The following is a 26826-nucleotide window of genomic DNA, read 5'->3' as shown; positions in this document are numbered from 1 at the left end:
AATTCAGTCCTTGCTAATATCCCTGGATTTACAGAATAGCACACAGCTTACAGTGCATGCAGGTGGAACCACTGAGCCATCCAAAAAAGCCCCAAGTGGCTCCACGTATAAGCAAAGGTTTGGACTAGGATTTCAACATGGCCATTTTTGTAGTGTCCACATTAACGTAAGCAGTTTCAGGTTCCTAGGTGTCAACATCTCTGAAGGTCTATCGTGGGCCCAACGTATTGGTGCCATTACGAAGAAGGCACGACAGCAGCTACATTCCATTTGGAGCTTGAGGAGATTTGGCATGTTGTCACAGACTCCAGCAAATTTCTACAGATGTAACGGGTTGCATCACAGTCTGATATGGAGGTTCCAAAACACAGGACTGGAAAAAAACTGCAGAGGGTTGTAAATTCAGACAGTCCCTTCCCACCATCGATGGCACCTTCAAAAGACAACACCTCAAGAAGGTGGCATCATCATGATAGAGCCTCACCGTCAAGGGTAATGCCCTCTTCTCATTACTACCATCAAGGAGGTGGCACAGGAGCCTGGACACATAGTCAATATTTTAGAAACATTCTTTCCCCTTTGAATAGCCCATAAACTCATGAACGCTTCCGCACCCTTTTGCTCTCTTAGAGAAATTAGTAAGTGGTTAGCTTTATTTGTCGCATGTACATCAAAACATATCGTGAAAGGTGTCACTTGTGTCAAATCAAATCAGCGAGGATTGTGCTGGGCAGCCCACAAATGTTGCCATGTTTCCGGTGCCAACATGGCCTGCCCACAACTCACTAACCCTCACCATACGTCTTTAGAATGTGTGAGGAAACTAAGGTGCTCGGAGGAAAGCCACACGGTCACGGGGAGAATGTACAAAATCGCTACAGGCAACAGCAGAAATTGAACCATGATTGGAGATAACTAGCACTGTAATGCCATTTGCTTAACCACTACACTACTGTATCGCTCAACTATTTATTACTATATATTATTGCAATTGATAATCATTTTTATCTATTGCACTGAACTGCTACCATAAAATAACAAATTTCATGACGCATATCAGTGCTAATAAAGCTGACTTTTATTATACAGACACACCCATGTCCTTAATGTGTGTGTGCAGATTTCGTTCCAACCGGATCTATCTACACAAGCAGCTGGGGTGGGAGACATTAAGCGAAATTTGCCCTGAGATTCTTTCATTTTGCATCCTCATGGAGGAAATGTGAAGTTTGGAATCATTTAGGATGACCCCACCGTTTTTCACTTTCATTCACTTTATCTACAATGGAGGATCAGATATTGATTTACGTCAGCAGACTGATTAATTTGGTATCGGGGTCAACAACTTTGGACTCTGCTGTAATGAGATGATGGTAGAAGTGCACTGGAATTGCAGCAAGCTTGCTTCACTGCTTTAGCTACTGAAAGCATCTGAACTTCAGTCCCAGTTAGCGGGTTTTAAATTATTCTCCAAATCATGTCCTTCATCCCTGAGGTAAATGTTAGAATCAGAAGCAGATTTAATATCACCAGCAGTACAGTAGCGGAGTGGTTAGTGCAATGCTTTACAGAATAGGTGACCCAGGTTCAATTCCTGTCGCTGCTTGTATAAGGAGTTTGTACGTTCTCCCTGTAGCCACACAGATTTTCCCTGATTCTTCCCAAATTCTTCAAATTCTTCCCATAGTCCAAAGACATGCTGGTTGGCAGGTTAATTGGTCATTGTAAATCGTCCTGTGACTAGGCTACTGGTTGGCAGTTTAAGAGTTCGTTGTAAATGATCTTGTGATTAGGCTAGGATTAAATTTGGGGATCGCTGGTCAGCGCAGCTCGAGCAGCTGTAGGGCCCATTCCCTCAATAAATAAATATGCTGTGAAATTTGTTGTTTTTCATTAACGAGTGGACATTAAAAGCACACAGCCCTGTGAGTTAGTGTTGAGAACAAAAGTTTAAACTGCAAGAGAGAGTAGTGGATACAGCCCAGTCCGTCATGGGCAAAACCCTCCTCCCCATTGAGCACGTTTACAAGGAACGCTGCCACAAGAAAGCAGCATCCATCATCAAGGACCCCCAGCATCCAGTTCATGCTCCTGCTTGCTACTACCAATGGGCAGGAGGTACAGAAGCCTAAAGTCCCATGCCACCAGGTTCAGGAACTGTTATTACCCTACAACCATCAGGCTCCTGAACCAGTGTGGATAACTTCACTCACCTCAACACTGAACTGATTCACAACCTGCACACTCACTTTCAGTATCTCCTCAACTCATGTTCTCAGTATTATTTCTTTATTTATTTTGCATAATTTGTCTTGTTTTGCACATTGGTTGTTTGTTGGTCTTTGTTTATGTATAGTTTTTCACAAATTCTATTATATTTCTTTATTTTCATGTAAATGCCTGCAAGAAAATAGATCACAGGGTAGTATATGGTGACATTTTGTATAAATACAGTACTTTGATAATAAATTTACCGTGACTTTGAGTTTGAGAACATTGAAATGAAGTTCAAAGAGAAAGATGCCTCCATAAATATTCCTAAATGGAGGGAAAATGGACAAAATTATTAACATATTCCTCCAAAAGCATCCCATCCTTCTCATTGGTTTTGGAGGCTTGTGTGCCTCAATGACCTGGAGCCTATACTGGCCGGAGTCAGGGCTTCAGGTTTTGGCTGTTGGTAGGGTCACCAAATAGATCAAAGGGTAGAGGCTAGACTAAGAGAGGCCAGCAGTCCGCCAGGTTCGGGGGTTCAGCTGGGCTAACAACCCTGACTGGTCTGTTACGTGCGCGCAACCCTGTAACAGTATCAGCAGCAACAGAACACACCTGGAGTCTGTTTTGCTGTTAACAAAACACTATTTTATTAGTAACTACATCATATAGTAACTTAAACCAGGCGAATCAAGAGTTAATGGTGTTATGCATATATGGGTGTAGATATATAAATCCCCAAACTTCTTCAAGCTTAGGTGGTAAGTGATGCAGTCTTACGATGGTGTGGTAAGGAAATTCAGTTCAGCCTACGGGATTGAAGTGAGAGAGAGATTTGTAATCCCAGTAAACAGGTGTCGTCGATCGACCTCGATGTCCTCCAATCTTCCAAACGTGACCAACTTAAGCGCGCCATTTTCAAGTGATAATCTACCAACCCAGGCAAGGGTTAGACACACCGGTAGACTCCACAGGGTCCACCCTTACACACACTGATAGTCACGGATCGATTTCTTTTAATTGATCCTCAGCCCCACCCTTGTGGGCACTTAAAAGTTCAGTGGCAATTCCGCCTTCATGCGTCTGTGTGTCCTGCGAAAGAGACAGTTTCGCTTGTTTAAATACCAGTGTGCTGAACACCAGCTGCCCATCATTTAGCTCTTCCCCTTCTCTCTCTCTCTCTCTCTTTCTCTGGCAAGCTGCTTGCACTGTACGTCTCCCTCTCTCACAGGCATGATTCTTAAAGGCACAGTCCTTAACAGGTCAAACAAAACTGTTACAGAAACAGCAATGAAGAATCCTTCTTTATCTCAGTGGCCAAGGGCAGAGAGAGATGGAGGACCTTCCTTGTTGCCCTAAGCGGCAGCAGGCATAACCGGCAGTAAGTAATTAACATAATGGAACAGGCAAGAACTAAAGCTTTCATTTTCATTACCTTTCACATCTTCAGCACACCTCCAAGAGGCTTCAGAGCCACAGCGAAGTGTAGGCACCTGCTAGCAGGGTAAGCACTGGCTGGGACAGTCTCAGCTTTCTTGAAATGAACTTCGGATGCAAGGCAGGAGAGATGGTGGGAAAGAATAGAATAAACCTGAGATATTGAAGACAGTGAATATGCTGTATTAAGAGAGGCAGCAGAGGTGCAGACTTCCCTTCCATTCTGATGAAATATTCAGACCCAGGAAATACCCACACATTTGTTCAACATCATCAGCTGCACCTTTGACCTAGCCAACATTAAGGGAAGACATCAGGGTATATTTGTGATCACAAAGAAACGATTATGAGAAGACATATTAAGAAGAAGGGAAGAAGGTAACCAACATTATGAGAAGTCATATTAAGAAGAATATTGTGATCACAATATAACAATTTTGCTCCATGTTGCAAGTAACTTCTGCTTTACCTGCGCTTAGTTATAGTGTGATGTCTCCTCTCTGGTACTTTTAAAATGAGTTTCAATGCCTTTATTTTTCTTTCATAGTCTAACACATTGGCTCCTGAGTCTTACCTGTCTTGATGAAGGGTCTCAGCCAAAGGGTCGACTGTTTATTCCCATCCATAGATGCTGCCTGACCTACTGAGCTCCTCCAGCACATTGAGTGTATTGCTCTAGGTTTCCAGCATCTGCAGGATCTCTTTTGCCTAAGCCATTAGTAAATCCTACCAATGCCTTGGCATTGCCCTCGCTGAACCTCAATGCATCTGATTTGTGACTTTTGTTTCCCTGACACATTCAATCTGTTCTCAAGATCATTTTAAAGTTGCAGCTTCAGAATGGCTAACTAGACTTCTATAGAAACATAGAAAACATACAGCACAATACAGGCCCTTTGGCCCACAAAGCTGTGCCGAACATGTCCCTACCTTAGAACTAACTAGGTTTTATCCATGCCCCTCTATTTTTCTAAGCTCCATGTACCCAACCAGGAGTCTCTTAAAAGACCCTATCATTTCTGCCTCCACCACCGCTTCCAGCAGCCCGTTCCACACACTCACCACTCTGTGTAAAAAACTTACCCCTGACATCTTCTCTCTACCTCCTTCCAAGCACCTTAAAACTATGTCCTCTCATGCTAGCCATTTTGGCCCTGGGAAAAAGCCTCTGACTATCCACATGAACAATGCCTCTCATCATCTTGTACACCTCTATCAAGTCATCTCTCATCCCCCGTTGCTCCAAGGAGAAAAGGCCGAGTTCACTCAACGTATTCTCATAAGGCATGCACCCCAATCCAGGCAACATCCTTGTAAATCTCCTCTGCACCCTTTCTATTGTTTCCACGTCCTTCCTGTAGTGAGGCGACCAGAATTGAGCACAGTTAGAGCTACAAGCTAGTTAGTGTGCAACACAGTGATCTCCATATCAACACCGGCTCAGTGGTGATATTTTTCTCTTAGGTTAGCTGGTTGCCAGTTCAAGACCCACACACCACTGTCAGAGTGGCCTTTACAGAGTTGCACTGTCAGCCATATTTGGATTGGATATAACATCAAGGCTATGCTGAATCTTACAGGTGGACACTCTACTATGTATAGTACAATGACAATATCCCTCCATTTCCTCAACATTCAAGTGCATCTCTAAGGGCCTCTTGAACACCCCTGTTGTATTTCTCTCCATAATAATCCTGGTTTTCTCGGTGTTCTGCTTTCCTCCCACATTCCAGAGACATACAGATTAGAATTAGTATGCTATGCTATCATGGCGCCAAAAGTGTGGCAACATTTGTGGGCTACCCAGCACAATCGTCACTGATTTAATGCAAACAATGCATTTCACCTTCTGTTTCAATGTACCTGTGACCTATAAAGCTGAGTCTTCCAGGTGGACATAATACTATTCAGATTAATTCAGGTGCCTGTCATTAAAGCAGATTATAACACACAGTGTTTTTAACCTGTATTGGGATCTTGTGCATGAATCTGCTGCTATGTTTCTGACATTATATCAGTGAGTGCACTTCAGAAGAACTTCATTGCAACATCTCGGTTGTTCTAGATAAAAAGGATTATGTATTAAAAGGATTCAGTGTGGCAGGGTGGAGATGCGTCTCTACCGAGGCAGGTGTAAGGTACTCATTCCCTCTACTAGCCTGCAGATCACCCTTGGGCAAGATGTAGTACCTGCTTAACCCCTCGATCAGGGTCATATGAAGCCATGGGAGCAGGTGGTGGATGGTCGTATGAGCAGCTGGTGCAGATCACAAGTCCTGGTTATGCGACCACTGACACCAGGCAATTTCTGAAGAGTACTGATAATGACTGGGGTCACCCATCTTGTAAAGGCAATGCCAAGAAGCAGGAAATTACAAACGTCTTCTGTAGAAAAATTTGACAAGAACAATCATGGTCATGGAAAGACCTTGATCACCCATATCATACGACCCGGCACATAATGATGATAATGATCTCTATGGGTATGGAGGGCTATGGTCTGGGAGCAGGGTGATGGGAGTCAGCAGTTTAAATGCTTCAGCATAAGCTGAAAAGCCTGTTTCTGTGCCACAGATCAGAGTATTGATGTGGAACTGAATTTGTTGTTGGGTTTGAATGAAAAATAAATTGAGATCACACCAGTGGAATGTGGAACCTGAAGATCTATTTCCTTCATCAGCTCCCCTTTCCCCTTGAACACTCAAATTTTGTTTTGTTTCAAAAAAAAGATTCTACCACAAAGATCCAGGTAAGTTTTCTTATTGAAGGACAAATGTAGTCTTGATCCACAAGCACCACCATGATACAGCTATAAATTGAGAGAGAGGGCCATTTTCCAGGAGGAAACTTCAAGGATTAAAACTCTTGTTAGATCACACTTGGAGTGAGAACTCTTGGTCAGGGTCAACCATGGATATTACATCCTAGCTCTCTAAATACACAAGCCAGGGCTGTACAATACGAAGAGCAAGCTGATGTCCCATGTAGTCAGCTCCCTCTCTCCACACAGCTGATGAACCCAAAGATGTTGCCAGTTAGCACTGAACTCGATGTAGAGCTGTCTTAGGCAATTGCATTCAGTTCTGTTCACCTCATTACAGGAAGGATGTGGATGTTTTAGACAGAATGCACTGGAGATTTATGAGACTTAACAGGATGCTGCCTAGATTAGAGAGCATGTTTTATGAGGAAAAGTTGGGTGACGCACTGCTTTTCTCTTTGGAGAGGATAAACTTGAGTGAAGCACCAACACAGACACTGTGTATAAGAAGGGCCAGAGTTGCCTCTATTTCCTGAGGAGACTGAGGTCCTTTGGATATGCAGGTCTCTCCTTCACTTGTTCTACGAGTCTGTTGTTGGTGGTACAATCTCTTATGTAGTGATGTTCTGGGGCAATGGCGTCAACACAGGTGATGCCAATAGTCTCAATAAACTGTTTAGAAAGGCTGGCTGTTATAGGAGTCAAACTGGATACACTGGAGGCTGTGGTGGAACAAAGGTCTCTGAAAAATCCTGGACAATGTTTTTCACCCTCTGCATGCCACCTTGACTGAACAGAAGAGCACTTTTAGTAATAGACTAAGACAACTGCTCTGTTCCAAAGAGTGCTAGATGAGGTCATTCTTACCCTCGGCCATTAGGCTCTATAATGAGTCAACCTATAGCTGGGAAAGCGATGACCCCCTCCCTGTTAGACTGTTTGTGGTAACTTATTTTTTATTCTTTATACTTCTCTTACATGAGGGGTGATTGATAAGTTCATGGCCTAGGGTAGGAATCAATTTTAGAAAACCTAGAACATTTATTTTCCTACATTTACACACTTAGTCCAGCAGTCGTGGAGCATACGGATCCTTCTTTGTAGAAGTCGGTGTCTTGGACCTCCATAAGTGGTCCACAGCAGGGGTGATTGATAAGTTCGTGCCCACAGGTAGAAGGAGATGAGTTATTAACTTCAAACTTTCTGCGTAATCACTCAGAGTTAAATTGCACGTGCACGTAACAGGAGCTGTATAACTCAACTCCTTCTACCTGAGGGCACGAACTTATCAATCACCCCTACTGTGGACCACTGCTGGAGGTCCAAGACGCCAACTTCGACAGAGAAGGATCCGTATGCTCCACAACCGCTGGACCAAGTGTGTAAATGTAGGAGGGGGCTATGTTGAAAAATAAATGTGCTCAGTTTTCTGAAATTGACTCCTTCTACCTTAGGCCACAAACGTCAGTCATCCCTCGTATTTATATGTGCATATGTAATGGTTCTGTGACACCATAACTTCCTTTGGGATCAAAGAAAAGTGTACAAAATTGCAGGAGCTATGTATTTTTTCATTGTCTGTCTGTGTTGCATTTGTATTTCACATCCTTACTCTGAGTTAAGCTAATTTGTCACATGGTTTTGGTTGGTGGTTAGCAGGCAGCGCAGATTGGGTGGTGGCTAAAACAAACAAATATAGTCTCTTGCTCATCTCTTTGGCAGCACAGAGAATGGGTGAGTAGGGAGCACATATTTTCACTGACTTCATCCTTGTTTGAGTTTGATCCAATTACTTTCACGTGAATTACAGAAGAATATGAATTACTTTATTGCTGGTTTGTAATAAAGTACTTTTTCAACTTGGAATTCAGTTAGTTAGAAGCGCATCATGCTTCCAACTCCCTCACTTAGCCTCTCGGTAACTGTTAATGTTTTCAAGATGTAGTCATTACACATATGCTAACAGGACACCCAATACCTTCCCCCCCCCCCCCCCCCCAAGGCAGAAATGACTAAAATGAAGGAGCATAATTTAAGGAGTTGGAAGAAAGAAAGTAAGGGGGGGGGGGCATGGAATATCAGAAGTAAGTTTTTTGGGGTTTTTTTAAAAAACAGAATCATGGGTGCCTGGTAGAGGTAGAAATAGATACATTAGAGACATTTAAGAAACTCTTAGAGAGGCACATGGATGATACAAAAATGAAGGGCTATGTAGGTGAAGAGTTAGATTGATCTTGGAGTAGGTTATAAAGATTGGTGCAATATGAGAGGCCAAAAGCCCTGCACTGTTCTACATCCGCCTGGAACCCACCAGGTAAAGTACGTTTGTGAAGCATCTCTTGATTACCAATCTCAATATGCAGAAGACAAGAATGAAACAAGACAAATGATTTGTTGTAAATGTACTAGAAACACTTTTTAATACCAACTTTTTCCATTGCCAAGATACAACATAGAAAACTGGATCAGATCTTAGCAAGTATGTTTGAAGTAACAGTCTGCACATGTCACAGCAATTCCCCTTAGTGAAAGCCTTCCCTAACCTGAAGCTAATTTAGTTCTGTCCAACAGTGCCAATGAAGTTCAGATAACAAATGTAAGAATCCAATAAAATTCAATTTGCATCCAAACTAGTTTGAAGACTTTTTTCTTTAAAATATTATTCACTTCCATCAACAAAACCCAAAAAGCAATTATTTTGCAATAGCAGTACATTGTTATTTGCCACTGATATGGCATCCAAGAGCTGATCAAATATTCCAAAATATCACAGTGACTGTGTCACTTCTATAAGGCACAGTACAAGATATAGTGATAGTTTTAAGCCTAGGAGATCAAAGCCACTTTGCTCTGGTTCCCTTTAAGACTTCAATGCGGCCTTATGTTCTGTATACCACATATACTTTAACAGTGTCTTGCTGTGCAAGTCACTACCAGCACAAAATAGTGGGTGGTCAGGGTGGAAATATGTCTCTACCAAAGGAGGTGTAAGGCACTCCTTCCCTTCACTAGCCTGCAGGTCACCCTTGAATAAGGTGTAGCACCTGCTTAGCCTCCTACAACCATCCCCCTAAACGATCAGGTCACATGAAGCCATGGGAACAGCTGGTGCACATCAGAAGTCCTGGTTATGTGACCACTGACGCCAGGCAGACAATCTCTGAATAGCTGGGGTCACCCGTCTTGTAAAGACACTGCTCAGAAAGCAATGGCAAACCACTTCTGTAGAAAAATTTGCTAAGAATAATAATGGTCATGGATAGACCATGATTGCCCACGTCATATGATGATGGTGATGATAACGCCAAGCACTACTTAGCTCTTTTAAGTCTTGTGTATATGCCCACGGGGCATTTGGTCACAGATAACAATGAATAGTAGGAAATTGGCAATATATTTAAAAAGCATTGGTTGAAGGCTTTCTCAAGTCAAATGCTCAGCAAAAATGGCTAATGAAGGAATAAATCATTCGTACTTATATGCCTTAACATTCAAAGCACAATGGCAAATCTCATAAAATAGTATTTGTGCTTAATAAAGAAGGCACTCCTTTTAAAAAATGAACTCTTGGAAACAGTTCAGGTCTGGTGAAAATTTTCAGCATTTAATGTTACTTCAGGATCCAGCAACTGTAGTATTTTGCTTTTTTGTTTTTAAAAATCCAAGCCGCATTTGGCATTGTTTGATTTATTAATACTTTAAATAATTCTGCCACACAATGCAAACCAGTTCTAGTATTTTTCCCCATATCTGAATAACAGTAATGTCCACTCCCATAAGCATCTTTTTTCTTTGGGATGTCCCAAAGTGTTTCACAGCCAATCTTTTAATAGTGAATACAGGACAGCTAATTTGAACACAAGATCCTCTAATAGTAATGTAAAAATCACCAGGCACCTTTGCTTTTCTGATTGAACAATGGATGTGATATGCTGACCATCCTGGAGAAAGTGCCTCGGGACAATATTTGCCTGAGAGAGAAGTGGGGCCATGGCTTAATGGCTTATCAGAAGGATGGCATCTTCCACAAGGAAGCTTTGCACTCAAGTGAGCAGAGGGAGTATCCATCTACATTTGCACGCTAAAGTCTCAGGAGTGGAATGCATAACTTTTCAATTTAAAGACAACAGCAGAATAATTTCCAGGTTAAAATCATATTTAAACTGTAGGATAACATTGGTAGTCTCAAAGTCTAAGATTTATTTCAGAAAGTGGTGGTGATTCTTAAAATTATTGTACACATTCAGGTTGACCAATTATATTTTTCCATCCCTCAATAATGTGATAATCTTTAAACTTATATTATCAATATCTATGGAAATCTGATTTAGACACAAACCCCAAGGGACATTTTTATTATTTTTGCTCCACAGCTTCACTGCAAATTACCCTGGATTCAACTCTTTCAACATGTTAAACTTTGGAATTGACCCCTCTCTAGGGTGCCACGGTTAGGGCAATGCTATTACAGCTCAGAGTTCTATTTTGTAAGGACTTTGTTAGTTCTCCCCATGACCATCCATGTGTTTCCTCCTAGTGCTCCTGTTTCCTCCCATGTTCCAAAGACATACAGTAGATTAATTAGTTATTGCAAAATTTGTTCGGCGACTAGTCTAGGGTTAAATAGGTGGACTGCCGTGTGGAGCGGCTCGTTGGACATGTTCCGCGCTGTATCTCTAAATAAATAAATTACCACCTCTCCACTTCAAAATGCTCCCTAAATTAATAGTTCTTCAGTCGATGCCAAATTTTGTTTTAATATTCTATTAATTTTCAATAAGGTAGAAAAATGTATTGCTATTAAAATCAAATAAGGCAATTTATATTTCACACCCCTGGCAATACTATCTAGGTTGATAGGTTCTGGATTGGTAAGGGTGTCAAAGGTTACAGGAGAATGAAGTTGAAAGGGATAATAAATCACCCAATGATGGAATGAAGAGTCGATGGGCTGAAAGGCCTAATTCTGTTCCTATGTCTAATGATAATATTGTTCCTTAAAAGTTATTTTTCCATTTACCCACTTCAAGACCTGGGGGCACGAGATTGAAAGATTACAATTCCTTTTTAATGAAAATTGTAAGAAAATGTAATTAAAATCTCGATGACTTAGGAGTTTCATCAATGAATTTTTTCCTTTATTTTAGAAGAAAATGTAGGTCACAGACATTAAAACTTTGATTTAAACCTAACTAGGAAGCTAGATTTCATGTTAAATAGTAACGTTTAAAAGTAGGAAATACATTTATACAGTCTGTCATGCTTCCCAATGCACAACGCAGGATTTTAGTTTAATTCACAGAATGCAAGGAAATACCAGACTGATTGGCAAAAATAGATTTTAAACCACTGTGCAACTGGAATCCAATATTAAGGAATTGGAGATATGTAGATTAACACATACAAAATGCTGGAGGAATTCAGCTGGTCAGGCAGTATCTATGTTTCAGGCCGAGTCCTGATGCAGATGTTGCCTGAACTGCTGAAACGCTGCTCCTCCAGCATTTTGCATGTGTTGCTCTGGATTTCTAGTATCTACACAATCTCTCGTGTTTATGTCAGAGATATGTAACTGTTTCCATATCTTACTAACCTTCCCAGAACAGTTCATGATAGATTCTGGCATATTTCCCAGAAATGGATGGCAGCATTTTCTGGTCCCAACAGCTGGGAACATTCTAGCAATGTCAGAATCCATCAACCTGCCCATAAAAACAAGAGGAACAGGAAGCCTAGCTATTATAGTGTTAAAGTGCAGCACACTGATTGTAGGTATAAAAGCTTTGGAAGTGTCCAATTGGTTTTTATTTCCCCGGATTGTCCAGTGTTGTTACAGAACAGAACAAACTCCAGCTGCTTCCTTGCCAGTTTAATTACTTTTGAAGCATTGATCTGAATGATAATTTCACCATTGTTGCTGGTAATCTTTCTGGCCAGAGCTCTTGTTGAAAGATTTACATCCTGAAATTAAATTAATTTATATCACTTATTAAAGCAGAAGAATGATTATTGATCTGGCTGAAAATTTTCAACTTCTGAATAGGGATTTTGGCAAAACGCTGTAGTTTTGCTGTTCAACTAGATGCTTAGCATCAGGGGGCAATTGTCACCTTCACTGTGATGGGTGGTGAACTCATTGCAGAACTCTACTGACTGACTCTACCAATGGGCTGGGCATGTGAAGAAGACATCTTCAATATTGTTTTATGAATTAACTATCAATAAGGTAAAAACATTAAAAGCCTACACCAAATACACAACTTCACTTGTCACAGTCTAAGAAAAACAAATGGGCCAGTTGTAATGACTTCTATTCCACCCACTTCCCAAATCATACACAAACCATTCCTATAACACAGATGTGCTTCAAACCTTGAGGCTAAGGATTCGCAACATTATCAACTTCAAATTAATTTACAATACGGTATTGCATGGGGCCTGTCTAATTCTTAGGTCGTAAATCACCAGGCTCCAATTCAGATTCAGAGTTTAAGCCACAGATAAAGACCCTTGTACTTCCTAAAGTGCATCATAGCACACTTGCCAAAATTAAATTCCACCTGCCATTTGCTCACTCACTTTTCTGATCATCTACAACCTGCTGTGAATCATCTTCACTGTCCACCATGTCGTCAACTTTGCTGTCATCTGCAGACTTACAAACTAGCCTATTTACATTCCCTTCCAAATAAAAAAACATTCACAATGAACAATATAGAACCCAGTACCAATCCCTGCTGTTCTATCTTTGTTGGGCCAGATTCAAAGCCGTACAGAGCCTTTGGCCCATATCCATTCCGAACATCATGCCAACTAATTTCACTTGCCCGCATTAACTCCACATCCCTCTATACCACAGATTCCCAACCTGGGGCCCATGGACCCCCTGCTTAACAGTATAAAAAAGGTCAGGAACCTCTAAGTCTAAACCTTGATAGTTCCAAGTACATCTCCAGCTGCCTTTTATATGTTGTTACTACAGCTACCTCCACCATGACCTCTGGCAGCTCACTTCAGATACCAACTCCCCATTTACCCTTCATCTCTCATCTCACCACACTCTCATCTTAAAATGGTGCCCTCTGCTTTTAGATCTCCCAGCATGGGCAGGTTCTGGCTGTTGCCTTTTATCTATGCCTTTCATAATCTATGCCTTTTCACATCTCTATCAATGTCTCCTTTGCTTCAGGGAAAACAGACACAGCCTATCCAACCTCCCTTTGTAACTCAGGACTTACAATCCAGGCAACACCCTTGTGAATCTTTTCTATACATTTTCTAGACTAGTCACGTCTTTCTGTGGCATAACAACTGTGTGATGTTGAAACTCTATACATTCCAAATGGTAAAGTAATTGATGTGATTGCTTTACTTGCTGCAATTAGAGATTGCAAAAATGCCAGATCATTCAGGAGATAGTACAACTGAGCTGTGAACAGCAACACACAAGATGCTGGAAAAGCTCAGTCAGTCAGGCAGCATCTACGGAGGGGAATAAACAGTTGACGCTTCAGGCCAAGACCCTATATCAGAATGACTTGGCCAAAAATGGCAGCTGTTTATTCCCCTCCATGGATGCCGCCTGACCTGCTGAGTTTCTCCTGCATTTTGTGTGTTGCTCTAGATTTCCAGCATTTGCAGAATCTCTTGCGTTTCTACAAGAACCAGATTGCGGGGTGTAAACAATATGATTATTTTGCATTTAGAGCAGCACTTTAGGGTGAAAATAAAACAAGTTCACATTTACTTCGGAATACGCACTGCTTCATTGACAATTTTGGCAGTTCGAGATTTACGATGTTCAGATAACAAGTTACATTAAATTTTGTAATGCAGAGTAATTTCTATCTTGTCTGTCCTGTACAACAATTGTTTTATATTATACCAGTTTTAATTATGGAGAACACCATTAACACGAAGAGGCAGCAGGATTAACACCCTTTCACCAAGGATTCTGGTTCGGTTAATCAGAGGTGGGCCAGTGTCATTAATCAAGGCCTAGGAATAGCAGCAAGAACTGTCCACATCACAATAACCTCTTCCAGCATAGCACTTTGTAAATTGTCAGTCTACTCTCTTGACCAAAGATGGTATTTCAAATTTACACAAAAAGTATTTCAATGAACAAATATCATATTTCCTAAAACTAATCCAAAAGATCCATTCAAATTGGTTAACTGTTAGATTTGACTTAAGTTCATAAAGGAGGAAGAATAATTTCCAAGTTCTTTCCTCAATTTATTAAAAATTAGCAGTCTGGATCTTCAATTCAACATACAAGTCATCAGTACTGATGAATTATTTCAACCATAGAAGTACACGATAATAAAGGAGGAAAATACCCAAATCTTCCTTTGCTGTGTTCAAGCAAGACTATGTGGATCAAGAACAGGTCTTCAAAAAATACAGTGAAAAGTATATAAATTGTTTAGCAACAATATCTAAAATTCATTTAATGGTAGAATGAGGGAGTTAGGGAAAACAAGTTGGACTATTTAAACTGGAATTTGAAAGTTGTCAAGATTAAATTTGATTTCTGGATTAGACTCATCTCAGAGAACATCTGCACAGTAGGCAGGCGTTTTGCTGGCCTGACAAAGTCTGAATTTTACAACCACTAACAGCCAGTTAGAGGATGGGTTATCGAATTTACCTCCCCAAAAGATGTTTTAAAGCTTTTTAAATAAGGCTCAAGTTGTGGGGTAACATTTATCAAAGGTCAAAAAGTTTGCGCTTTGTCTAAACTGCACCTTTGTTATGTTATTGTTTTCTTGTAACTATACGGATTCTAATTTGCTGTTTACCATTAATTTTACAAGGTCAGGCGAGCAATTAATGCCAGCCAAGCTTCAATGCCAGCCCAAATCCATTAGTACAATGTGAGCTTCTACTGTACACTATTGTTGTTCTGGCTTGCTTACTTAGCAGTTGCAATTAATCTTCATGGACCAAATTTCCATAGGTTTAAAATGTATCTAGATATTAAAAAAAGTTTACACAATAAACCCCTCTGCATTGTAGAGGCACATTAAAAAACAATTTTCTTCACAGAAAAAAAAATTAGAACCTGACTGGTCCAACTCAATCTAAAATTGCCCAATTGTCTAAACTTCATTCAAAATATATTTTTCAACAAATATCAAAGGGACAAGCCGGATGAGCCACAGGACGTGCAACAAATAAGCAAAATTGGAATATTCTTGCCAAAGAAATCAGATGAATGTGTTTATCAGTCTGGAGTATACGCTCAGCTAAAGCAATTTGAAGTCCTGATTTATTTTAAAAGGTTTGTCATCACATAGCCACTGGATTTGCTCAGCGGGCTAAAGCCTTATGTTATAGTAAGGCAATGGCTGATACCCTAAGATTTCACCAGTCAAGAGTGAAAATGAAATGAATTCTGGTACCAATTGTCAAGTGAATTGTGTAAGTTATATGATCATCTTTCTGATACATTGAACTGCATACAACAGCGTACTCAGGAAATCGGTATTACCTGCACCTTGACTGTTAAAAGTCCAATTACTAGTGAATGAACATGGTGTTGGCAGCAACACATCAAGCCTAACACTTTGACCAATCATAATGAGGTACAAGAACAGGAGAGTGGATGTGATTTCTCACTCTTACATTGTCAAACAAAATTGTACTGCATAAAGGGCAATAGTTCTTTTAAAATCCTAACTTCTAAAATCTTTAGGGCACAGTCGGTAGTAGTCTCGAGCGGAGCCTGATAAAGAACAAGACTTGACTTTACTATTGTATATTATTGACAAACCTGTGAGATTTCAGGAAAAAGTTATTTCATATTGCTCCCAATGTAGTAGGGGTTTCATATTTTAATATTAAAAACTACAATAGTCTCATGAGGGTCAAATGGATAAAGAATAATTTTATGCACTTTAATGCAACTTGGAAAAGACTTTTTCTAGGATGAAATACATAATGAATATCTGCTAAATATTTTGCCAGGAAAAAGACCTGTATAAAGAAACTTTTACAATTGACACGTTCTTGGGTTTAATTGGCAGCACACCAGAGCATTAGCTAACTAATTTTGGAAGCACGGTACGTAGAGGTATACTATTTCCATTTGAATCAGCAACTTGCACCAAATTGGTCCTTAGTTTGCCAGAGTGGCCAATGGTTGAGGGCAACTTGGAAATAATTCCAGGCAAGGAACTATCTGGTGTACATTTCACTGGAGTTGGTTTTTCCGTAGTAGATGCTTTGGGTAAACGTCTTGTTAGCCATGGTAGCCTCAAAGCCTGGGAAGGAGTTAAGCGACATGATGGCTCCCACTCCAAGCATTTCTTTAGGAAGCTGATGAACTGGGCATCCTCACACCCCTTCAAGGCGACCACCCAGGACTTGCTACCCGGTGGACCTCGCACCTTACCTCTTCTAGAACGACCACCGTTCAGAACCACGGTGTTGTCTGGAAGTGTGGTGGTAGTGCAATAGCGAGGTTGATTCTTGGAGTTGAAGAAGTTCTTGGCTCGTTTGCATTGATCCAACATTCTCTGGGGTGGTAGCCCCAGAAGCTCTATGATACAAGCCAACTGATCACCTTCATCTTCTCCTGGAAAGAGAGGGTATCCAGTCAGTAGTTCAGCAAGGATGCAACCGAAACTCCACATGTCAATGGGCATCCCATAACGTGTGCCCAGGATGACCTCAGGAGCTCTATAAAACCGTGACTGGATATATGTGAAGACACGCTGGTGCTCATAGCAGCTGGACCCAAAATCAATCACTTTGATGCCACTACGGCCTGCTTGTTTTAGTAAAATGTTCTCTGGCTTCAAATCACAATGAATGATCCGATTTCTGTGCAAGGCTTCCAGGCACTGGAGGATGGAATGGGCAAACTTTCGTACCAACTGAAGACTGAATCCCTGAAACTTGTTTCGTTTAATCAACTCATACAAGTTCATGCTTAGCAGTTCAAAGGTCATGCAGGTGTGGCTGCGGAAGGTGAAATTCTCCAACATATGGATAATGTTCATCTGCAAGTTCTTGTCTTGCTTTCTCAAGTGTTCTAAGATTCGGATCTCCTCTGTTGCTTGCCGATGGAACCGCTTCTCATTTCGGACTACCTTCAAAGCAAGGTGCTGCCGTGTTTTATGGTCGTATACCTTTGCCACCTGCCCAAAGCTTCCCTTGCCAATCACTTTAAGTATTTCGTATCGATATGCTATATGATCATGAGGAAGAAGGATGTAAGCTGCATGATCATCATCATAGCCACAGTTGTTTGAACCACCTATAACACCTTGCCGTTTTTTTGCATTTAAACCCATAAAGTAAATCTCAGGATAGTTGAAAATTTCTTGATGCTCAAAGGAAGTCAGTTTATGCATGTGCAGTTTCATGGCTTGGGTTGGTGACATAGCATTTTTTGACTTTAGCAAAACAGCATCAGATTTCGACACGGCTGAACTATCCAGGCACTTATCTTTAAGGGATGGTAGCACTGTTCGACAAGTACGGGACTCAGAATGGTGCACAGCTGCATTGCTTCGCTTGTTTCCAGCATCTTCAAACAAATGTTGCACCTTGACGTGAGACCGACATGTAGTTGGCAGCTCTCTCATTGCACTCTTGCCGATCTAAAATATGTGCAAAAGAGAGAACTCGATTTGTCTGAACAAATGTAAGCAACAGAAAGGTAAAACAACATTGCAATAAATCACTAGCATCCTTTAGATTCCTCAATTAAAAATCAGCAGCTCATTCCATTTTAGGGACAGAAACAATTAAAATATTTAAAACACTAATTTGGTTAAGACACCTTAAACAATTAAAAATATTAAACAAACTCAAGTAATTCTAAAAATGGAAATGACTTCATGCCCTTCCTGGCTGTTCCGCCCTTTCAAATGAATGGGTTCGGTAAACTGTCTGGCACTGATTCGGCAGCATATTCCCAGGCTTATTCACAAACTATTTTAAATCGTATCATTTACTGATTTTAAAGCTGAAAGCCCAAATGATTTAAATACATAAAAAAATAAAATTGTTCAAAATTTTGATTTTCTTGATATCAGACCACAGAAAATTGCCTGTGGATGCAACGTAGACCATAAAACATAGAAGCAGATTTAGGCTATATGGCCTATCTAATCTCCTTCACCATTCAATCATGACTGGTTTATTTCCCCCCTCAAATCCATTTACTTGCCTTCTTCTCATAACTTTTGACACACTTACAAATCAAGAACCTATCAACCTCCACTTTAAAAATACCCTCCACAGCTGTCTGGCAATGAATTTCAGATTCATCAGAAATTCTGGCTAAAGAAATTTCATCTCATCTCTGTTTTAAAGGGGCATCCTTCTATTCTGAGGCTGTGTCCTCTGGTCCTAGACTCCCCCACTGTAGGAAATATATTCTCCATCCCCACTCTATCTAGGCCTTTCAATAATATGTACATTTCCCTAGAACTAATAGTCAACAGTAGGTTTGGTGGTTGTAGACTTGTGTAAGCAAAGTAGTCAGTTAATGACTAGCAAAGCGAGCTGGACACTCCTTTTATAGAAAATTCCTGAGACTATTTAGACCACGCACCTGCCACATGCCTTGCTGATATCAGCTTTTGCTAAATTAGCAAAGTACATGGGATATTTTATAACTATATGACAAAATGGAAACCAGAGAGACACAAACACCAGTACAATAATTTAGTTGTCCAGTTAAAGCCAAAATGAATATATTTTTGATATCTTAAAAGCAGCATAATAATGTGGACCCATGCTAGTCGGCAAAATGCCCTTTGTACTAATAATTCACCTAATACAGTACATGCAGCAGAGGCCAGTACTTGGGACTGAATTTCAGGTCACAAATCCAATCAAAATAACATTATTGTTACATTAGAGCACTGCATTCCTTCATAAATAAAGTCCCTCGAGGTCATTCCATAGACACTTCAGAAAAAAATAAAAAGAGAAAATGCGGTTTGACAGCAGTTTACACATAACGCTCTCAGATAAACATCAGTAGAGTTGGGTTGGGTAGCAGAGGAGAACTAATTTTAAATGTGTTAAAAAAGATAAAGTGAAATAGGAGCAACACACACAAAATGCTGGAGGACCTCAGCAGGTCAGGAAGCATCCACTGAAATGAATAAACATCGACTGTTTATTGCTCTCTATAGTCGCTGCCTGAACTGCTGAGTTTCTCCAGCATTTTGTGCGCGTTGTTCTGAATTTCCAGCATCTGCAAAATCTTTCTTGTTTATAAAGCAAAACAGAAGTTCCTATGTTACTCTCTAGTGGCATCTTGTTTTGGCCCTGACCAAATCTAGTTTACCATAAATCTTTTCACTTCTTCCTCTCCCACCATCCAAGAACCCAAACAGTACTTCCACAGGAAGTAATAAGTCATTTGTTCTCTTTCCAATGTAGTGTACTACATTCAACATTAGTAACAATGTCTATTCTATACTGGAATAATGAAGTAGGGATTAAGCAACAGCTCTGCGGAGAACCAGCATTCAGACCATAACAACAACAACCCCCAGCTTCCTGTTTCCCACCACTTTAATTATTATCTCACTCTAACCCATATATGTCAAACTCAAGGCCCGCGTGCCAAATCTGGCCTGCGGTGGAATTATCTTTGGCCCGCGAGATAATATCTAATTACTATTAAAGCTGGCCCCAGTAATCGAAGCGCCTATGGCGTATGATATGGCTAATGCTGAGTTTATTCAGGTACCAGGTTTTCAGGGTTTTTAGTGTTTATTCGACAGTCTTCTTCATAAGAAAGGGAATTTGTAAAGTGAAACACTTTGTAGTTATAGCCGAGACTGAGACACATGAGAGCAGGCTGAAAAAACGGAGGCAACGAAAGCTGCATTCGCACACGTCCGACTGATCCGGCCCGCATGAAGCTGCATTTTGCTCAATCCGGCCCGTGACCTAAAATGAGTTTGACACCCCTGCAAACCCATCTGTGGCCTCACATTGTTCTAGCGAGACCCAATACGAGACTCAGAAACAGCACTTCATGCATCATAGAACAGTACAACACTTAACAGGCTACTTAGCCCTTAATGTTGTACTAATGTATACTATATGTTCTGTCCTGTGTAGCATCCATATCCCTCCATTCCTTTCATATTCATGCGTTTGTCTAAAAGCTTCAAACTTTATCAGGCTGCCCTGATTCCATTCCTATTGCTGCTAACCCACTCCAGGTACCTACTGCTCTCTGTATAAAAAGCTTGCCCCTTACACTGCCTTTAAATGTTTTCCTTCTACCCTTAAAATAATGTCCTCTAATACTTAGGATTTCTACACTGGTAGAAGATTCTGACTGTCTACATTATTTATGTAGCATACAATTTCAAAATAACTTCCTCAGCCTCTGACACTCTAGGGAGAATAATCCAAGTTTCTCCAACCTTTCCTGACAGCTCATACCCTCTCACCCAGCTGCCATGGTAAATTTTGAACACATTTCTCAGTAATCAGTCCGGGCCTCTAGACTATTAGTCCGCCAACTAACCACTGTACACAAATTCTGATCAAATGTCTCACCAATTGTTGACATGAAATTAAATGAAAAGACTTTGCTCATTTTGTGTTGAAGAGGTGTGGGAAGGGCGTGGAAGGATCACCCTAGGTCACCCTGGAAAGCCCCTCAACCTGTGATATGAGTGTGTGTCTTGAGGTGACACGTCACAACTGATATCAATGAGTCAGAATTAAACTGGGTAAGTACAGCCATAACAGACTCAGGAACATCTCAAAACCTAATCCAATGCACAACTAGTGAGATTAGAATTAGAGGTGATTTCATTGGAAAGGGCTGTTGAGGGGTTACTTCCACAGGCTGGAGCATCCAGACCAGGGATATAACCTCAGGGTACATGATTAACCACTTCAAAGGAGAAATTTATAGAAATCTATAAATTTCCAAAACTCTGGCACACTCTGCCCTAAAATGTGAATACTTAATGGATAAGCTTGCTTAATAGTTACTGATTTCCAAAGAAAGGGAATCAAGGGAAACTGACAGATAAAATCTGGGTAGCAGGGTTAATACACGTCTCTATCAAAGGAGGCTCCTTCCCTCCGCTAGCCTGCAGGTCACCCTTGGGCAAGGTGTAGCACCTGCTTAGACCCCTGGTCAGGGTCACGTGAAGCCATGGGAGCAGGTGGTGGATGGTCATATGAGCAGTTGGTGCATATCACAAGTCCTGGTTACGTGACCACTGACACCAGACAGACAATCTCTGAAGAGTATTGATAATGGCTGAGGTCATCCATCTTGGAAAGACACTGCCCAGAAGGCAGCAATGGTGAACCACTTCTGTAGAAAAATTTGCCAAGAACAATCATGGTCAAAGACCATGATGGCCCACGTCATATAACATGACACTTAACAAACAAACGATAGGGAAAATGGAGTGACCAGAGGATTAACATGATCTGCCTGAAAGGTGGAATAGGCTGCAGAGGGAATATGATCTATTCCTACACTAGATCTTAAGATGAAGAGGCAGGTGTGGGGGGGGGGGGGGGGGAAGAAATAAAACAATAAACTTCTGTACCACTAAATAAACTATAAAATCCTCTAAACTATAAATAACCACTAAATAGACTATAAAATCCTCTGCACTTGAATCTATTGACACTGTTCAGAGTTCATTATCAAAGCATGTACACGAAATAAAACCTTGAGATCCATCTCCTTACAGGCAGCCACGAAACAATAGATCCATTAAAAAAGGTTGTCAAAACACATTGAGCAAATGAAGAAAACAAAACATGCAAACCATAAAAAGTAAGCAAGTAACATTTAGACCCAAAGTTCATAGTCACAAAGCCATTCAACACTGCAGCCAGTCCAGGAGTCTGCTAGTTGCAGGCCACAACCTCACAGTTCAGCACAGAGACAAGTCATACTTATACAGTCACTTATATGAACCTGTTGAACCTTACAAAACCATTGTAAAATGGCATTATTTCACAGTGCACTAGCACACATTGTTCATACGCTTACCGTTAAGCTACTAAGAGATGGTAACCCCACAGGGCTTTCTTTTTCAATGCTTGAAGTTTGGATTTCAGCCTGGTCTACATGCAAGGAAGAACCATACAAGTCATCCCCAAATTGGGCTGCAAATGGAAAAGACAAAGTGACACCATTAAATAAAATAAACAAACACCATAAATGTTGCAAGAATTCCAATTATTTTTAATCTAGGAAGTCTTTCAGTGAGGAAGACAAGTGGCTTTTCAAAATGCACAATAATTCACACACTACTCTAATTAAATGCAAACCTTTCAGAAATACCAGACATTACCCAGTCACAAAAAAAAATTGTAAAGTTCTCAATGGCAAATCAATTTTGTTGTTTCCCGTTTTTCTGGATCAACAATGGCTTGCTCTCCCTGTTTTGAACGGGTCCATTAGCACAAAACTCACTGTTCCACTCTGAGCTTTAGAGAAAGAGATAATAATACTGATTGAGATTTGGTGGCGTTTATACTCTGCTCCTTAGTGCTGTTACTACTTGCCATTTGCTTTACCAAAGCTTAAAGTGGAGGTCGGAGTACAAGCCGTGATGAGAATCGTAATTAGTTTAGGAGGCAGGGTCAATAATGACATTTCAGAAACACAAACTCTTCCAAGAAATAAAATAAAAGACAATAGAAAAATGAATTTAAAATTTAATCCATGAACTCACTACTTTTTCTATTTTTTCCCTTTTTTTGCACTTCTTACTGTACTTTAGTTTTCATTATGTATTGCAATGCACTGCTGCCCAACAAATTTCATAACATATGTCAGTGATATTAAACCAGATTCTGATAAATTTGGAAAAAAAAAGTAAAAGAAAAGAATAACTGATATAGGGGATATGAACAGAGTGTAAGCAATTCTGGTCTTCTGTGGAAATTGAATGACGGGGTTATATTTCCATCTGTAGGTTGAAATCTCTGCCACTTAACGGTGACACAAGTATGAGTTGACCAAAGGTGGTGGAACATCATTAAATAAAATTATTAATTTAAATGGGTGCAATCTGCACATTGCAAATTTGATGAAGCAAGTCTATTAACTAGGCTGATCAAGGGTCACATAATCAAAAATCCACTTGCAGGTATATTATTAAATCATGAGATCTTAAAAACATATTATCACAGTTCAGTCAACTGGTTAATCTTAGATTCTAGTTCTGGATATAGAGCAGGGGTTCCCAACCTGGGGTCCATGGACCCCTCAGTTACTGGTGAGGCTCCATGGCATAAAAAACATTGGGAACCACTGACAGTCATGGAGCATAAAAGCAGGTCCTTCAACCCAACTGGGCCACGTCAACTAAGATTCCCATCTGAGCTAGTTCCATTGACCCACACTTGGCTCATATACCTCCAAACCAAGAACCATAGGCTGCATCCATAATGATATTGGTACACGGCAAAAAAAGAGATTAGGAACCCCTGCTCTAAATCTTTCCTGTCCAAGGTAGCTCAAGGTTGTTATAGCTGGGGTGGTAATAGGGATAAGCTCCCACTACCTATTAAATGCTCCCAATGGCATGCACCTCAAATAGCCTCTGATAACCAAGTTCAGCTCCTACCCTTCATGAGTGGCTTAGCTACCACGCCCGGTGTAACCATTTCTACTGACAGAAGGAGCAAAGGCGGGTTACTGGCGCCCTAAAACCAGTTGCTTCAGCCAGAGAGGGCTTGTCAGCCGTGGTTGGCAGCTGATCTAGAAGGAAAGCTTTGATCTCAAACCTCCACTGCCTTATGGCTATACCCACTTATGGGGAAGGTTTTAGGAGTAAACCCCGAGGGAAAAATCCAGAGCTGGTGTCCCTAAGGCAGTCCTATGCTGAGTTCAATGCTGCCTGGCAACTCCCAATGATGTTGCTGGTACCAAACATTCCTTTAGGTTCATCAGACACGTTGGGAGGGGGAGCCTGCTACATTGGCCACAGCTTGCTCTCCATATTGTACTGTCCAGGCTTGTGTCTAGACAGCTAGGATGCAAAAATCCATGGTCAACTCTGACCGACAGAGGCCCTCACCTCAACTGTCCAAAGGCCTTTCAAATGTTATCAATGTACTTGCCTCAACCACGTCTTCTGGTAACTGGTTCCACATATTGACCATCATCACCTCAGTGAAAAAGTTACGCTTCAGGTTTCTACTAAGTCTCTCCCCTCACCTTAAACCAATGCCCTCTGAGATTTACTTCCCCAATCATGAGAAAAAGACTGTCTTTGCCCTATGTATGCCCCACATAATTTTAAACACCTCTACAGATCACTCCTCATTCTTCTTTGTTCTAAGTCCAACCTGCTCAACCTGTCTCCATAATAGTCTCTCAAGTCCCAGCAACACCCTCTTGAGTTGGACCATAAGACACAGGAGTACAATTAGGCCATTTAGCCTATTGAATATGCTTTGCCATCATGGTGATTTATTTTCCTTCTCAACCCCATTCTCCGGCCTTCAAACAATTTTGGCTTACTAATCAAGAATCTATCAACTTCTTTTTTAAATATTGCCAATAACTTGCTCTCCAAGGTGAACTGTGGCAATGAATTTCAGATTCATCTTCCTTTGGCTAAAAAAAAATCCTTCTCATCTTAGTTCTGAAGGGACACCCTTCTATTCTGAAGCTGTGCCCTCTGGTCCTAGACACCTCCACTATAGGAAACATCCTTTCCCTATCTACTCTATCCAGGCCTTTCACCAGGTTCCAACGAAATCCTTCATCATCCTTTTAAACTCCAGTGAGTACAGTCCCAGAGCCATCAAATGCTCCTTAAGTATTAACCTTTTGCCTTCCTTCCTACTGACAACATGCAAGTTAACATTTAGGGTAGGGGTTTCCAACCTTTATTATACCCCCCCCCATTAAGCAAGGGGTCCGTGAACCCCAGAGTGAACCCCGTTTTAGGGACCCATTCACTAGGACTCCCAAGTTCTTTTGTACCTCTGATTTAGAAAAATAGTCTACACCTTTATTCCTTCATCCAAAGAGCACAACCATTCACTTCCCTACACTTTATTCCATTTACCATTTCTTTGTCCATTCAACACGGCCTGACCCTCCACCTGTCTTTGTATCATCTGCAAACTTGGGCACAAAGTCGTCAATTCTGTCATGCAGGTCATTAATATAAAAGGTGTAGCATAGCGGACACAACATTGACTTCTGCAGAACACCACGAGTTACCAGCAGCCAACCAAGAATAGACCACTCTATTCCCAATTTGCCTTCAACCAATTTTCTATCCTTGCTTACAACATTCATAGAACCATAGAATAGATCATCCTGTTTTGCAGCTTTGTGTTATGGCACCTTGTCAACAGCCTTCTGAAAACATATTACCTGTGCTCAAAGACTGTGAAAGTGAGTGTTTTCATTCATTATGTTGTAAGTAAACCATTTCCTAAAGTTTTCAGCTGCACCAATAGGCAATGACAGAAAATACACAATGCCCACCTGGGCTGGCAACCGTAGAAACATCTATAATTGTTTATGTCATAAGCATTTAGTGTCATCAGTCAATGGATTCTACCTTTGTTTTCAAAAACAAATCAGGAACCATGTTCCTACCTTAGAAAAATACAGAATCTAAACAGTTGCTCTAACAGACAAAATTTAACTGATCACCTTTGAAAAATAGATATCAATGCCCATTCTCACTGTTGACATTTCAAAAAATATGATTAACAGTGATAAGCCAGTTGAAGACATCACTAGCTGAATGATGTTAACACTTTCTGAGAACAAAGAGTTATGTTAAGTGACAACTACAAAATTAAGTAAAGCATCTCATTTAAGGACTATCAGGTATTGACACAAGCAGAGTCATCTTTTTTACAAGACTATCTACAACATTCAAGTTAATATAACATTCAAACTGATTCCCTGAAATGAAATTTTATTATTCAGTACACTGGATTATGAATCAGTTTAACAACTTTTATCTCTAAGATTAGGAAATGCTTAAAGAATTGGGGTGGCATATTGACGCGAGCTAGTAGAGCCATTTCCTCATAGTAACAAGATATCCAGGCTGAATTTTGACCTCGAGTGTGGTTTGTGCGAAGTTTGCATATTCTCTGTTACCACGTGGCTTTCCTCCAGGAGGTGCACTGGTTTCCTCCCATATCCCAAAGATGTACAGGTTGGTATGCTAATTGACCACTGTAAATTGCCAGCACAGTGTAGGTGAATGTTAAGAATTATTGAGAGAGTTAAGGAGCATGTGGGGAGAATAATGGAGGATATATGTACAAGGGTACTTGATGGCTGCCTGGACTCAGTGAACTGAAGGACATACCTCTGTACTCTTATGATGTTCATAAGTTAACTGGAACAACTTGAGTCTCAACGTAGAAAAGACCAAAGTGATGATTGCAAACTCTAGGGA

General features: G+C 40.7%; 1 protein-coding gene across 5 annotated transcripts in view; it reads right to left on the bottom strand.

The window, feature by feature from the left end:
• Positions 1-434: 434 nt before the first annotated feature.
• LOC140717360 (dual specificity tyrosine-phosphorylation-regulated kinase 2-like) overlaps positions 435-26826 on the bottom strand; it is a 31003-nt gene continuing 4611 nt past the window's right edge. Inside the window, exons 2-5 of one of the 5 annotated variants that reach the window (XM_073030871.1) lie at positions 22428-22543; positions 16812-18024; positions 3650-3759; positions 2417-3306 (exon numbers count right to left, since the gene is read on the bottom strand). In XM_073030871.1, the coding sequence (XP_072886972.1) occupies positions 3653-3759; positions 16812-18024; positions 22428-22543 (1436 nt within the window). In that variant the 3' untranslated portion in view covers positions 2417-3306; positions 3650-3652. The other 4 variants (XM_073030872.1, XM_073030873.1, XM_073030874.1 and 1 more) reach the window with 4 other exon arrangements.

This window comes from Hemitrygon akajei, chromosome 27 (assembly GCF_048418815.1).
Source record: "Hemitrygon akajei chromosome 27, sHemAka1.3, whole genome shotgun sequence".
Taxonomy (NCBI): Eukaryota; Metazoa; Chordata; class Chondrichthyes; order Myliobatiformes; family Dasyatidae; genus Hemitrygon; species Hemitrygon akajei.
Note: the sequence above shows the minus strand (reverse complement) of the source record. Positions and strands in the feature narration are given on the sequence as shown.